This window comes from Salvia hispanica, chromosome 4 (genome assembly GCF_029641045.1).
Source record: "Salvia hispanica isolate PSC_SH4W2 chromosome 4, Shi_PSC_v1, whole genome shotgun sequence".
Classification (NCBI taxonomy): domain Eukaryota; kingdom Viridiplantae; phylum Streptophyta; class Magnoliopsida; order Lamiales; family Lamiaceae; genus Salvia; species Salvia hispanica.
Genome location: NC_142695.1, coordinates 1,925,067 through 1,939,918, shown reverse-complemented (window position 1 = coordinate 1,939,918; position 14,852 = coordinate 1,925,067). Strand labels below are relative to the sequence as shown.

The 14,852-nt window shown below is 36.4% G+C and overlaps 3 protein-coding genes and 1 non-coding gene across 6 annotated transcripts; 3 read left to right on the top strand and 1 right to left on the bottom strand.

Moving 5' to 3' along the window:
* The first annotated feature begins 2,304 nt into the window (after positions 1-2,304).
* On the top strand, positions 2,305-5,650 carry LOC125192569 (transmembrane 9 superfamily member 7-like). Of its 3 annotated transcripts, none has more exons than XM_089069729.1 (8): positions 2,305-2,403; positions 2,576-2,688; positions 3,303-3,467; positions 3,538-3,647; positions 3,720-3,828; positions 3,913-4,025; positions 4,123-4,273; positions 4,362-5,650. In XM_089069729.1, exons 2-8 carry the CDS (start codon positions 2,590-2,592, stop codon positions 5,514-5,516), a joined length of 1,902 nt encoding a protein of 633 aa, XP_088925855.1. In that variant the 5' UTR covers positions 2,305-2,403; positions 2,576-2,589; the 3' UTR covers positions 5,517-5,650. The 3 variants fall into 3 exon arrangements, with proteins under 3 accessions (XP_088925855.1, XP_047946140.1, XP_047946139.1); XM_048090183.2 differs by lacking the exon at positions 2,305-2,403 and adding an exon at positions 2,468-2,486; XM_048090182.2 differs by lacking the exon at positions 2,305-2,403 and having other exon boundaries at positions 2,500-2,688.
* Positions 5,651-6,489: 839 nt separating this feature from the next.
* On the top strand, positions 6,490-7,455 carry LOC148927024 (uncharacterized). Its single transcript, XM_089056156.1, has one exon. It carries the CDS (start codon positions 6,751-6,753, stop codon positions 7,240-7,242), a length of 492 nt encoding a protein of 163 aa, XP_088912282.1. The 5' UTR covers positions 6,490-6,750; the 3' UTR covers positions 7,243-7,455.
* A 2,334-nt stretch (positions 7,456-9,789) lies between these two features.
* Positions 9,790-9,863, bottom strand: TRNAT-AGU (transfer RNA threonine (anticodon AGU)). The gene has a single exon. It is a non-coding gene; the product is annotated as a tRNA-Thr (tRNA).
* A 69-nt stretch (positions 9,864-9,932) lies between these two features.
* LOC125196421 (acyl-CoA synthetase family protein) lies at positions 9,933-13,768 on the top strand. The gene is made up of 6 exons (XM_048094933.2): positions 9,933-10,186; positions 10,263-10,452; positions 11,002-11,191; positions 11,843-12,046; positions 12,321-12,620; positions 12,703-13,768. Exons 1-6 carry the CDS (start codon positions 9,995-9,997, stop codon positions 13,670-13,672), a joined length of 2,046 nt encoding a protein of 681 aa, XP_047950890.2. The 5' UTR covers positions 9,933-9,994; the 3' UTR covers positions 13,673-13,768.
* The last annotated feature ends 1,084 nt before the right edge of the window (positions 13,769-14,852 follow it).

Below are 14,852 nucleotides of genomic sequence, written 5' to 3'. Positions count from 1 at the left end.
TTTCTCTTTTGTTAATTTTTATGTTGCTCTCTTTTGTAAAGCTGTATTTTCAATGCTATTTGATTAATCACCATTTTTATGGAGTATGCTTACTAGTTTCAGCCTGAGCATTTTTGTTTTAATAAAAAAAAGGAAAGTATGTTGCACTATTTACAAATATTTACAAGCATACATACACATAAAATAAATCAATATTAGTATATATTGGTTAATGCCCAAAATAAAAATTGTCATTTATCTATAAAAAGGTAAAATAAATCACTAGTAGGTGATATTAATCCTGTATGTAAATCAGTCAATGGGCTTTGGTAGATACAAAACACGAAGGCCCAAATTACTTTTTGGGCCTTGTCATCTAATATTGTGGGCACAAAAATTTAATACTACGTGTAAATATATTTCAAATTTAGTCTTTGGAGATTCATTTGATGTCTTTAACTTTTTTAAATTTGAAAAAATATCGCCACAAATTTTAAAAAAATAAAAATAGTAAAATAAATTCTTATATTTCAATTTTGCCTATATTCCTGTGAAAAATGGAAACTATGGACACCATCTCTCATTTAGATTTCAAAAGACAAAATCCCCAAAAAATTATTTCTTGTCGAACTCCCAATAAATTTGATATGTGCAAAATATTTAAATTACGAATATTGAAACGGAAAAGATTTACATGAAGAGAGACTCATTGTGTGTATATAAGTAAAACTACTATGAAACCAAAATGATACTCCTCACTTAACGAAAATTGCCAAATCCATGAGAAAAATATTTAAAATTTTGCGAGAACTCACCACGTTAAGATAATTTTTTTAGGAAAGAGAAGAAGAAACATGTTCGTTTTTTAAAATTCGGAAATATATTCATACAAACAGTATAAGAGAGCATCTCTAAACTCATACGAAAATTCACGTATATATATGCAGCAGCAGATTTAGGAGACGGCCGATCCCGACTGTATGAAATGCCTAGTTTTCTCTTAGGGTTACCAATTGATTGATTCAACTTAAACTGTATTATAGGTTACTGTATATCTTCTAAAAAGAATAGAATTCCAATTAATTAAGGAGAAACTTAGACTTCACACTAGGGGCTTCAATTTCCAAACTGAATTAATGTAGATCAATGAATTATATTTGAATTTTGTAAATAATAGTAATAAAGTATTTGCAACTCCACGAAGGATTAATACTTGTGGATCATATTGCATTATTGAAGTATTTTGCGTAGGAATGAGGGTAAGATTGAGAAAAAATTACTACTCCTAATTTATTACTCCGTACATACTCCCTCCGTCCATAAAAAGTATGACACATTTATCATTTTTGGCCGTCCACAAAAAATAGAGCATATTCATTTATGGAAAGTTTTCAACAAATAATAATCTTACACATCATTCCACTAACATTATTTATCAGTTACTTTTTCTTCTCATTTTTCTTATTTTATCAATTATACATTAAAACCCGTGACATATGCCAATTGCCCTATTTTTTATGAGCGGAGGGAGTATATATTGCTCTCATATTAAATTAAAACAAGTAAACTCTACGATTTTATTTACTTTATAATACGTGACAAGTTGACCTAAGTGTTGAGATTTGTGCTGAAACTAGCATCCCCTACTCTGGCTTAATTTGCAATCTTATTTCTCACCAATTCCAATAATAACATAGATTTGTGCTGAAACTAGCATCCCCTACTCTGGCTTAATTTGCAATCTTATTTCTCACCAATTCCAATAATAACATAAAATGGTTTCAACGATGTGTTTTAAAAAAATTTGTTTAATTCAATCAATTTTGTTTTGTTTGGCTAGTGTGCATATTCTCGCAGTTTCTATTATTTTTTTCTCCTTTTCAGTAAGAAAATATCATAAATAATTCCAACCATGAAAAATATAAATAATTCCCGATCATTTTTGGTAATTTTTTGAGAGGCAAGCCGAGTCACTCGAAACTAATTTGGTGCAACATGTTGCTAGACCAAGTTCCGGAGCAATGTGTCATACCGATTTTTTTTCTTAGATGGATTAAAGACCTTATTATTCAGGATGCCGTTTCTCGATCTTTTATTACATAACCTTTTACGAAAAAAAATTAAAAGACACATGTTTTATGCAACTCTCATACAATATCAAACTCCTTTTCTTCCTTAAATGGTGGCCTTTTTTATTTTCTAGCCTCATTAATTCCATTTCAACAAGGGCTAGACTCGTGAATGAACCTCTAATTCGTGAGTTTATAACTCTATTTTTCCAATTTATAGTACATAACATATTCACTTATTTTACTTATAGTAAATAACCCATTTAATCACTCTAAAAATGTGATTACCCAAACTTCACGCACAAAGAGTAAAGAAAACTCCGTTTACTCCACGAAGTCAACCTCACAGCTTCAAGTTAATGCATTTATATTTTGTTTTTCATTTTATTTTTTAATTTTTTTAGCAAACAGTCTTCAAAAAGAAAATTTTCACGTATGGTAGTATGCTTTTCTTCTTCTCATCACTCCTTCCACTCTTCTCACTTTATTTCTCCCATTTTCTCACCCTTTTCTTCCATCAATGGCAGAAATCTCGTGGAAGATGACCACCTCTCTCTGGTTGGCGCTGCTCCTCCTCACCACCGCGTCGCCGGCCACCGGATTTTATCTCCCCGGCGTCGCGCCACAGGATTTTCAAAAGGTATGATCCCTTACACGTCGAGTTTTTTTTTTTTTTTTTTTTTTAAATAAATTTGGTGTTCTTGAAATTTGAGTGATTTGGCTTTGGCTTTGAGTTATGTGATTTCATTTTTGACAACATTTTGTATGTTATGGAAAGGTATGAAATTCATTTCTCGATTAGAAACGTAAAAAGGGCTTGATTTCTTAACTAGAATGGAAGATCCAACGATATGTTACAGATCAAACACGAGAACTCGTTCGAAAGACTAGTAATTCCCTTTACAAGCGTTGTGGAACATTGGAGTATGTAACAATCGACCCATATAAGGAGTCTGTTAGATCTCTCAATGAAAGCACCAATCTTACATAGCAGACAACCGAATAAACTAATCTTTTGAGATGAGTTCTCGTGTACTCCCCCCGTCCCTTATACTTTGTCACCATTTTGACCCGGCACGGGTTTTAAGAAATGTAATAGAAAGTGGGTTGAAAAAGTTAGTGCCATGTTAGAATCAGTCAGTGGAATGTGGGGCCCACTGCCAAGATTTACAAAAGTGAAAGGTGACAAATTTGCAAGGACAGACGAAAATATATAAATAAGTGACAAATTTTGGTTGTGTTGATTGTGTGTAGGGTGAAATTCTTGAGGTGAAAGTGAACAAACTAACCTCAACAAGGACTCAGCTCCCTTATGACTACTACTCCTTGAGTTATTGCAAGCCTCCTCAGATCAAGAACAGGGCAGAAAATTTGGGGGAAGTTCTTCGTGGCGACCGCATTGAGAACTCTGTCTATAGTGTGAGTTTGAGGCCATTTTTTGCAATAGCTCATGTTTGATTTGTTATCTAATTGATCTAAATCTGATCAGTTTATGATGAGAGAGCCGCAATCGTGTAAAGTGGCTTGTCGCGTGGAGCTCACTGATGAGTACGCGAAGAACTTCAAGAAGAGGATCAACGATGATTATCGCGTTAACATGTAAGTTTCTTGGCCGTGTTTCGATTTATTGAAGTTGTTGAGCGTTGAAGTGGTTTGATGTTTTGTGTGTAGGATCTTGGACAATCTTCCTGTTGCAGTGCTTTGGCAAGTTAAGAGTGGGAATTACAGGAAGATTTATGAGAGAGGTGTTAGAGTTGGTTTCAAGGGGAAATTTGCCGGTGTAAGAATGAATATCGAATAGTGACGAGCTTTGTACTTGTGTTGTTTGATTGATCGGTTGTTGTAATGTTTTTTTTTTTTTCAGAGCAATGAGCATAGGTATTTCATCTACAACCATCTCAGCTTCAAAGTTAAGTATCATCCTGATCCGGATGCTCAAACGTATCGCGTTGTTGGCTTTGAGGTCACTCCTCTGAGGTTCGTTCGTTGTCTTCCTCGTTGCAGTAAAGATACGTACCTATTTTGTGATTTCTCAATAGTAGAAGTATGTTTAAATTGAGTTTTGAAAAAACAGTATCAACCACCGTTACAAGAAGTGGAAGGAGAACGATACGAAGCTAGCAACGTGCAAGCAAAGTGGCCAAGCGTTACTCGAACAAGGTCTGCTTCCTCAGGAGATTGATGTAGGGAAGGAAGTTGTGTTCACTTATGATGTCTCTTTTGAGGTTGGTTTTTTTGTTTGTTTGTTTGTTTTCTATTTCTGTCTAGTTGTGTTTCGACTTTAGGAGTTGTTCGGTTTTCGTTATTTGGCAGGCTAGTGACATCAGATGGGCATCGAGATGGGACACGTATCTCCTCTCGAACAACGATCAGATCCATTGGTTCTCCATCATCAACTCGTTGATGATCGTCCTGTTCCTCTCGGGGATGGTTGCCATGATCATGATCCGGACGCTCTACAGAGACATCGCGAAGTACAACCAGCTCGATCAAGAGGAGGTCCAGGAGGAGACGGGGTGGAAGCTGGTCCACGGAGACGTCTTCAGGCCACCTAGCAATCAGGCCTTGCTGTGTGTCTACGTTGGCACGGGGGTTCAGATCTTTGGGATGACATTTGTGACCATGATATTCGCGTTGCTTGGCTTCCTCTCGCCTTCCAACCGTGGAGGGCTGATGACAGCCATGGTCTTCGTTTGGGTGTTCATGGGGCTGTTCGCGGGCTACTCCTCTGCCTACTTGTATAAAACGTTTAATGGCGCGGATTGGAAGAGGATGTCGTTGAAGACAGCGGTCATGTTCCCCTGTTTCGTGTTCATCGTATTCTTGGTGCTAAATGGCCTAATCTGGGGCGAGAGGTCGTCCGGTGCTGTCCCCTTTGGGACGATGTTTGCCCTTGTCGTGCTGTGGTTTGGCATATCAGTGCCTTTAGTGTTCTTGGGCAGCTTCATTGGGTTCAGGACCCGTGTGCCAGAGGATCCCGTGAAGACGAACAAGATCCCTAGGCCGATCCCCCCACAGCCGTGGTACATCCACCCGCTGTTTGCCATGCTGTTTGGTGGGATCCTTCCCTATGGCGCGGTCTTCGTGGAGCTCTTCTTCATCTTGACGTCCGTGTGGCTCAACCAGTTCTACTACATCTTCGGCTTCCTCTTTCTCGTCTTCGTGATTCTGATGGTGACGTGTGCTCAGATCACCGTCGTGTTATGCTACTTTCAGCTGTGTAACGAGGACTACCGGTGGTGGTGGAGGTCCTACTTGACCTCCGGATCATCGGCTATCTATCTCTTCTTGTATGCCATCTTCTACTTCTGCACGAAGCTCGAGATCACGAAGGTGGTCTCGGCCATTCTCTACTTCGGGTACATGTTCGTGATTGCTTATGCTTTCTTCATCCTCACCGGGACAATTGGCTTTTGCACGTGCTTCTGGTTCGTTCGCAAGATCTACTCGTCGGTTAAGATCGACTAGGGAGGGTCGTTTGGCTTTCTTGCCAGCGTAGAGTTGGTAGAGTGACGATCTCATGTAAGCCAGTTACTCCAATGCTCTCACTCTGTGTTCTTAGGGAAACTGATTAAGAAAGGCTTTGATTGATAATAATTTTACTTCTGTTTGTCTCCTTAAATAACAGAATGAGTTCAGACAAACATAATATTTGATTTTGTAGCAAACGACTTGGACAAGCAACCATGCTAAATTCTATTGAGCAATCTTAATAATTCTAAAAGCCAACAAGTCAATAAATTTACAAATAAATTTATATGTTCCATAAAAGATGTTACACATTTTTTTTTAATTTATTCTACAAATAGTGACACCTTTCTATTTTTTAGAAAGGCAAATAATCATTAATACATTTAAGAATCTTTTCCCTCTCTATATTATTACTTTAATTATTTTGTTTTTATTATATTAATATATTTATATTTTCACTATCATGTCATCTGCCAATATGCCATCTTTTCAGGACAAAGAAAGTAATTAACAAATTTATTGTATCGAAAGTATAACTTAAGCATATCAACAAAAATTGAAAGTTATAAACTCAAAGCCTAATATCCAATGATGGTCTTTTTACTCTCAAATCACCAAAGTTAACGTTGATATTGTAAGATTCATTTTAGAAAGCTACTATCTAAATAAATAAAAAATTGGTTTAATCCTCGGCCAGCCACAATCGTAACAATCGATATTTCCGACATTGAACTATCCATGTAGCAAGTGATGCGTATATGCCCAAACCGAATCAGAAAACAAGCCGCTTTGCAGTCGAACCATTAAAATAGTTCAGATACATTGCGATTGACTTATTTAATTCGAAATATTCTAAATTTATCGAAAATTGAAACGATAATTACCTCCTCTCCCGGAAGTACTCTAAAACGACGCAACAAAATCGAACACTCAACCATTGGATTTTAATTATCACGTCTAATAATTCCAAAAAATTGTCCTTTTTTGCACAGCGTCCGGATTTATCAGCACTCAGTGCGATACAGTCTGCTCAAAGCCTTTCTTAATTTGGCATTTCCAACCACCAAATTAATAACAAAACCCTCTTAATTAATCCACTAATCCTTCCCGCCACTTCTGCCACGTGTACTCATCATCCATTCTCTCTCTCTAGACTCAAACACGCATAACACACGCCTCTCTCACTCTCTCTCTCTCCATGTTTCGCCATTTCACCACACACCGCCATTAAATGCAGATCAATGCTCTCTCCCCTCTCTCTCTCTCTAGCAAATTGAAGCCTGAGATGGAGGAATCGGAAGCGGCGGAGGCGGCGGCGCAGGAGGAGGACGGATCTGAGGCCGCGGCGGCGTGGCTGGTGGTGGACGAGGAGACGGCGTCGGAGCTCTCGGAGCTTCTGGACGCGCTCGAGGCGCCTCCGCCGGTGCGGTTCATCGACGATCCGTACTCCTCGCCGGTGGCGATCCAGTCGTCGTCGGCGTACGTCACGATCAACGGCAACGAGGAGTCGTGCGGCTCCTCCTTCTCCTTCTCCGACTCCTCCGTCATGGCGAGCGTCGACGTCGGCCGCGCCGCCACCGCCGCGAGCGCGTGGACGCTCGACGGCGCCGAGATCGGGGAGGGCGACGTGGATTTGGGAGGGTTTTTTACTGACGACGGCGGCGGCGGCATTGATGGCGGAGACGCGGCGCTGTTGGAGTTTCTCGGTGGAATATTTGAGTGAACTTTTTTTTATTTAGGAAAATGACAAAAGAGTTAAAGAGGAAGTTGACTAGGGTTTTGACTTTTGACTGCGGGGTTTTGTTTTTATCTGGTAGTGTATTACTCCGTGGGAAACGTTTTATCGATTAAGTTGCGTTTGTTGCGTTTAGGGTAATTGTTTTGATGGTGAATTGTAAAGAAAATTGTGCAGTTTGAAAAGATTTATCTTTGCTTATTTTTTCATATTTGGCACATTTTGATGAAAAATGATGGGTTTGAAGGGTGGATTGATGAATTTGAGATATAGGAATAGAAACATGAAAATGTACAATTTTATAATTCAATTTCTATTGTACATGCTACAAAATGCTAAAGCTAAAATTAATAAAGAGTAGTAAATGCATACCAGAATATAAGTTGCACTTATTGTCCTCACAACTCTACGACTACTATAAAATGAATTGTAAAATTTGATACTCCACACGTCCAAGAAAATTTGTTACCTATTTTCTTTTTCGTCGTCTTCAAAAATTTGTCACTTTTCACTTTTATCATTTTCGGCAGTGGATCTCATATTTCACTAACTCATTCAAACTCACATTTTATTATAAAATTAATATATAAAAGTAGGATTCACGTGCCACTAACTTTTCAACCCATTTTCTATTACATTTTTTAAAACTCGTGTCGAGTTAAATAATGACAAATTATAGTGGACGGAGAGAGTACTATTATTTTGAGTAGATTTTGCTTAGATTCTATTGTTAAAATATTTCATAGCTCTGTATCTCTAAACTATTGCCTAATTCTACTCATAGGATGATTGGTGAGAGTTGAAATTGATTTTTTAAATCAAATATTCAAAGCTTAGAGTCGGGAGGATACATCTATGTACGTAGTAGGGGATGGCATAGGAGGTGCCAAAGGTGATCCCATCCGTCCCAAAGATGACAAGTATCTAAAAATCAAATCAATGATAAACAAGAAAACGAGTAGACAATCCAAAATCGAACAATCCAAGAATACGTAAATGGCAAACAAACTCAGAAATCATAACCAAGGAAAAGTCGGAAATGCAAATTCAACTATAATAACACCATAATTTGAAAACGGGATATCCCAAACTGGTCCATCCTCACTACTCACTAGCTTCGTGAGGGGAGGCATAAACTGTAGATCATAGACCATGAATCCCGTATTTGCCGAAAAGTCAGCTGCTCGATTGTCTTCGCGATACGATAGATGTGTGTAATGTGGATGGAAATTCCTATCCCAATGTTTGACTATTCACAAGTAACCTTTAATTTTTGTCTCTCTTGTCAATTTATCCTTATCACAAATAGGATTAGCAGTCAGATTTGTATGGACAGTGAAAGGTCTATTTTTGTAGTGATTTAATGCATAAACTTCCAAAATTTGGTCAGTAGCTGTAGCTAGTGCACCCATTAGAAAGGGTTGCAAAATCGACCCAAATCGAATAGTTTATTTTTTTGGTTTTGTTATACTCCACAAATTTACATATATTTGGCTCAGTTAAATTTTAATATTTATCCTCGATTATCATGGACCTTAAAATAACAAATCGTTAATAAAATATACTATCTGACACTTAAAATTTTCAAATTATTCAAATTTGGTTTAGTGGTTTAATCATGCCATAACCTATATATTTGGAAGGACACACTGCAATTACTAATACCATCTTCAACTATATACCAAAATTTATTTTTGGTATAGACAATTTTTCCAATCATAACCAAATCTAAATTCATTTTTGAATTTTTCAATGAAATAACACAAAATATGATATTGCCAAATTTTTGTGAGACAATTACTAAAAAATGATGTAAAATCTAAATACGTTGTACATGTTGGAATAAAACTACTTTTTTGGTGTGACATATACTTAAAAATGAGTTTGAGTTTAGTGTATATAATAAAATAAATATCACACTATAACGAAAAGTATTTTGTTTTGTCACGTTTTTTTCCTATGTCAAAATGATTTATTTAAAATAAATATCACACTATAACAAAAAGTATATTGTTTTGTCACGTTTTTTCCCTATATCAAATTCATTTTTGGAATTTTCAATGAAATAACACAAAATATGATATTGCAAAATTTTTGTGAGACAATTACTCAAAAATGATGTAAAATCTAAATATGCTGTACATGTTGGAATAAAACTACTTTTTTGGTGTGACATATACTCAAAAATGAGTTTGAGTTTAGTGTACATAACTTTGAAAAATAAATATCACACTATTACAAAAAGTATTTTGTTTTGTCACGTTTTTCCCCTATGTCAAAATGATTTATTTAAAATAAATATCACACTATAACAAAAAGTATTTTGTTTTGTCACGTTTTTTCCCTATGTCAAAATGATTTATTTAAAATAAATATCACACTAAAACAAAAAGTATATTGTTTTGTCACGTTTTGTCCCTATGTCAAAATGATTTATTTAAAATAAATATCACGCTATAACAAAAAGTATATTGTTTTGTCACGTTTTTTCCCTATATCAAAATGATTTATTTTAAAATAAAATAATTTAAAATTTGCTCTCGTTGAGAGTTGAACTCAAGACCTCCCGCTTACTAAACGGGTGCTCTAACCAACTGAGCTACGAGAGCTGTTAATTTAAGACCTTTATACATATTTACTACTTTCAAAATGAAAATGTGAGGTAGGCGATAGGAATAGGGTTCAGAAATACTTCTGTTTTTGGCGGCAAAACATTCTCTTCTCTGAAAATCCATTTCCAATGGCGAACTTTCCAGAGATCAGCTCCCTGTTTGCGGTGCTGGCGTCCAATCTCCGATCACCGGATCCGACGGCCGGTGATGAGGTATCCGTCGCCGTATCGAATCTGAACCGTTCGCTCAATCCGAGCGATGCCGCGGCGGTTCGCATTCTCGACACCGCACTCTCGCTTATGCACTTCACTGCCCCGCAGGTCTGCTTCTGTAAATCTTATTTTTCTTAATCCTCAGTAGTTTTTTTTTATTGTTTATTGTTTCGGATATTTATAGGTTCATGATTCGGTGATTGAGTTCACGTTGAAATCACTCGTTGCGGTTTTGTCGTCTTCGATCAAGTGTAAGGTCGTGAGAATTGATAAACAGATGGATTTGAGAGTTGGCGGATTGATTTCGAAAAGTGATTGCGCCGGTGTTTTGGAGGAGTGTGCTCATATTCTGGAGAAATTGGATGGGCAAAAAGGTTAGATCTACATATTGTTTGGTGTTTTGTTGTCTAATTTAATCAATTTCGTGATTTTTAGCAATCATAAGGAAGTAATTAGATAGGAGTGTGGAAATGATGTTAAGAGTGAGGAGAAACACTAGCATTCATGCTCTTCATTTGAATTTGTAGATGCTATTGTGTGAAATGAGAGGGCTCTTTTTCGTCTGACTAACTGAATACTATTGGCTTTGAATTGATTGATGAACTCTTTGTCTTTTGCACAGATGTTCTGGTTATGTTATGCCTGTTAGCAGAAAGTGAATTACAGTCCTGTACTTGGTGAATTGGCATTTTAATGCGGCAAAATAAGTGCGTACATGCATACATATCCCGAAATGGAAATTTTGCTAACTTTGAGTGATAGATTAAATTGACGATACATATGATTGAGTCACTGAAGGATTAATGATCAAAGAAGCTCAAAGTTAATCAGTCCATCAAAGTTTGTGATGATAGCGTTGGCTTATACATTTCATCACCCATTGTAGTTCTGTTCTTGGAATTAAGTCAAATCTTGTTCTGCAGGTGATCTTTGCTATTCACTTTTGTACAACGTGTTCAGAGTGGCAGCGCTTGCACCATGCTTTCCTCATGCATTGCTGTCAGAATCTACTCTTGATGCAAAGTGTCGTGATGTGAATGCTACTTCTCTTGCAAACCTGGTTCGCTATATACCAAAGCAATGCACTTTGAAGAATGGTGAAATACCTTTGAGGTGGGTTCCAAGAGTGTTTTTTTTAATGAATACTATTCAATACCTGGCCATTTTTAAACCTTCTTTCAAGAAAGACAACAAATTTCATTGCTAAACAAATTTACGTGCTCTCGCTAATGATGCTGCTGTCTTTAGTTCAATATGAATCTTTATCAAGACATGGTAGTGAATTTCATTTATTATTTTCTACAATGTTATGTTTTAGTATTAAGATCTTTAAATAGTTTTCAGGTACTTGGATATAAGTTATACAACTATTAGAGATTGCCATTTGTTATTACTTCTAACTAACCCTTCTTTGTTGTTGAGTGAGGGTCTCAATCAAGGACATAAACATAACAAAAACTCGAAATATGTCTCCAGTAATACAAAAATGCAGTATAATGTAGTTATATACATGAGTTTATAGTTTTTGAGTATAATGTCTTGATACTGCCATCCAACTAATCAGACTCTCGCTCAACCTTTTCAGTTTGGTTCCGATAGTAAAAACTGACAGACAAAGATGCATTACTTTGATTTAGGCTGCTATGCAATTGGAACTTTTATGTACTTCAGAAGTATTGAATGTCCAATTTGGTTTTTATTTGAAGAAAGCTTACCCGATTGCTTGCCACCTAATGTCCTTATCTTCTGAAAACTGCTTTACAGGTTAATGTCATGGCATTTAGATCCAATGATTCTGAAGCAAGATGTGGCACAAGTTTTGCAAGAATTCATCCAACGGCCATTTCTTTCTTTAAAAACTGAAATTTATGACAGGAAAGATTGGAGATCCAAAATCATTTGCCTGGTGATTTCACCATCAATTTTCATCGAGACCAGGGCTCTCTTGCACAAGTGGTTCTTAATGACGTAAGCATATATGTTCATCTTTGTCAACAAATTCTTCTTTAATTTTAATTTTACTGGACAATGCTGCAAAATGCGAATATAGGATTATTCTCGAAGTTGTTTTCTCTTCCAAGCATATTCTTTCCGTATTTCGGATGTTAACTTGATACCATAATCTGGAAATAGTAGGTATATAGCTGAGCAACTCTACTGTTTTACCACATCTAAACACTAGTGGACTGTAGTAGATCTAATGTATTTTCACTTAATTGGTAGGCTTGGATTTAAATAACAGGGGTTTGGCTTCTCTAATGGAACTCCAGAGTGAGGTTGTTGGACATGTGCTTGATATTATATCCAGACCTATGTGGTGGGGTATATCCATGGATGTCGGATCAAAGCTGCCATTTTCTTCTGCATACTTTCCCTACGAGCATCAGTTACTGAGAATTTTAGCTGGGCCAATATGCCAGGAGTATTTCAAGCATTTGCTTCAAAAAGTAAGTAGCTTAGAATCTGTTGCTGGAGGTCATTTGCTCAAAACTTCCAGGAAAGCTGCAACGGATATAAATTCAGTAGATCATAAATCCATGTGGTATGTCATCAATCCCTACCTCAAAATAAGAATATCGCTTCACCTGATTATAATGTTGATTTTTATTTTTATCATGTTACAGGGCCATGGTAATGAGCTTCCCATGTTGGTTCTCTTTTGCATCTATGATGATATTCTGCAACACCAATAACACTAGTTTGTGTTCAGAATCCATCTCTGGGTATCTTAAACCTTGCGTGACTCATGATCCGGAAGTAACTAGTCCAGCAGAGGCAGTGAAGTTCATCGCGTGGTTTCTGTACCCCATGAGTGAATCTACCCAGCGCCTTACGGCTGATTATCTACTCAAACTCTCGGATTTGTGGTTAAAGAAGTGTTCAAGCCTAAATAAATGCCACGAGGTGATGAATGTTGATAAGGAGGCTAAGAAGCCCAAATCACGTGTTAAGAATGAAATAGCTTTGTACGAGCTGGATACTTGTGCAGTTTCTCTTTGGCTCAAGGAATACAGAGACACATACTTTAAGCTTCTCGGGGAGAAAGTTGGCGTTTCAACTTCCAATACCAAAGGATTCGGTATCCACCAAAACCTATTGTTAAGGAGGATTCCATTAGGCATCCTGCTTCTGCATCACCGTCATTTAAGCACAGAAGGATGCTCTTTGCTTTTGCATTATTCTGCTACTGGAACAGTCCAAGACTTTTCAGTTGCTCAAAATCCAAGACACGGCCGAAAAAGATGGAAACACGACACACTGAAGTCGTCCCTGAGCTGTATTCAGCAGTGCACCAAAGCTGAAGCTATTGCAGGGTGTAAAACTGTCTTTGACATAACGGAAGTGGCTGACAGCATTTCTCATTCCATGTGTAATGACGAGGAAGGACTGAATTTCGTCTGCCAAGTGAAGATGAAAACCTGCAGTTACCTGTTGCAGTGTGTAAAAAGGTTACTAGAAATCGAACGTGATGAAGATGGCATCCGGATGAGAAGGGATCTTCGCACCCGAATAATTAGGTGGAGACATCAGAGAAAAGATGTGTTTCAAGACAACAAGGATCTTGATTGTGTATGTGATGCATTGAATATATAAACCACCATTGTTCTTCAATACATATATATATGAAACTTCGTTATGTATGTATTGGACTTGAGTAAATTTCATTGAGAAAATATGATTTAGAATTCAGATATGTGTAGATGTGAAATGGATGTATCCATATTTCTTAGGTTTGATTGAAAATGGCAACAATTTTTTAAATAAAATACCAATGAATCCGTCCCAAAATTTATGTTCTGAATTCTCTGATGGTTATGTCTGAATATTCATTGATAAAGTGGGAAAAGATAAAATGATTAATTATTTTCATAATTGTTAGTTAATTGATTCTTTACAGCCTTCTTAGATTTGATGCTTGATTTATCACCCAAAATTGGTGGTTGGTTTCTCTCGAGTATTGTGTGACTATCAATTTGTCAACTATAGTTTGGTCTAAAATATCCAAAATAAATTATAGATAAGTCAAATGAAACATATCAGTCATATTCATCATTTTCTATTGGTGATTATGGCTTTTTCAATGCCTTAACCACCAATCAAACCTCATGGACTAAGATTAGGATAATATATGATTAGTATCCATTCTTTTATTCTAAAAAAATTGGTGTACTCAAAATTAAGTTCTATTTTGATAGTACTGACTCATAAATTATATTCAATGATATCCATTGAACTTTACAAATTTTGGAAAATAACATAAATATAGGGTGCGTAGTGACGGCACACGTAGAAGCAAGAAGGGCTTAAGCTTAGCGCCCTATTAAGCTAAAAAATATTTTTATCATTAGTATAATATAGTCGAAGTTTTGATAGTTTATATGAATTATTGTGCAAAAGCCTTTGTCGTCATAAAAAATAAAGTACTTTACATACTCATAAGTCTAAATTCAAAATTTAGAATATATAGCTTGTACTGAAATAAATTGTGTTCGCCCGTGAAGGCATACAATTACCATGCGAGGTACTATTGCTATTAATTATTGAAAAAAAATAAAGTAGTTAACAGACTCATAAGTCTTAATTCAAAATTTAGAATATGAAGCTCGTACTGAAATAAATTTTGTGTTCGCCCGTGAAGGCGTGCAATTACCATGCGAGGTACTATTGCTATTAATTATCCAAAAAAAATAAAGTACTTAACAGACTCATAAGTCTAAATTCAAAATTTAGAATAAATAGCTCATACTGAAATAAATTTTGAGTTCGCCCGTGA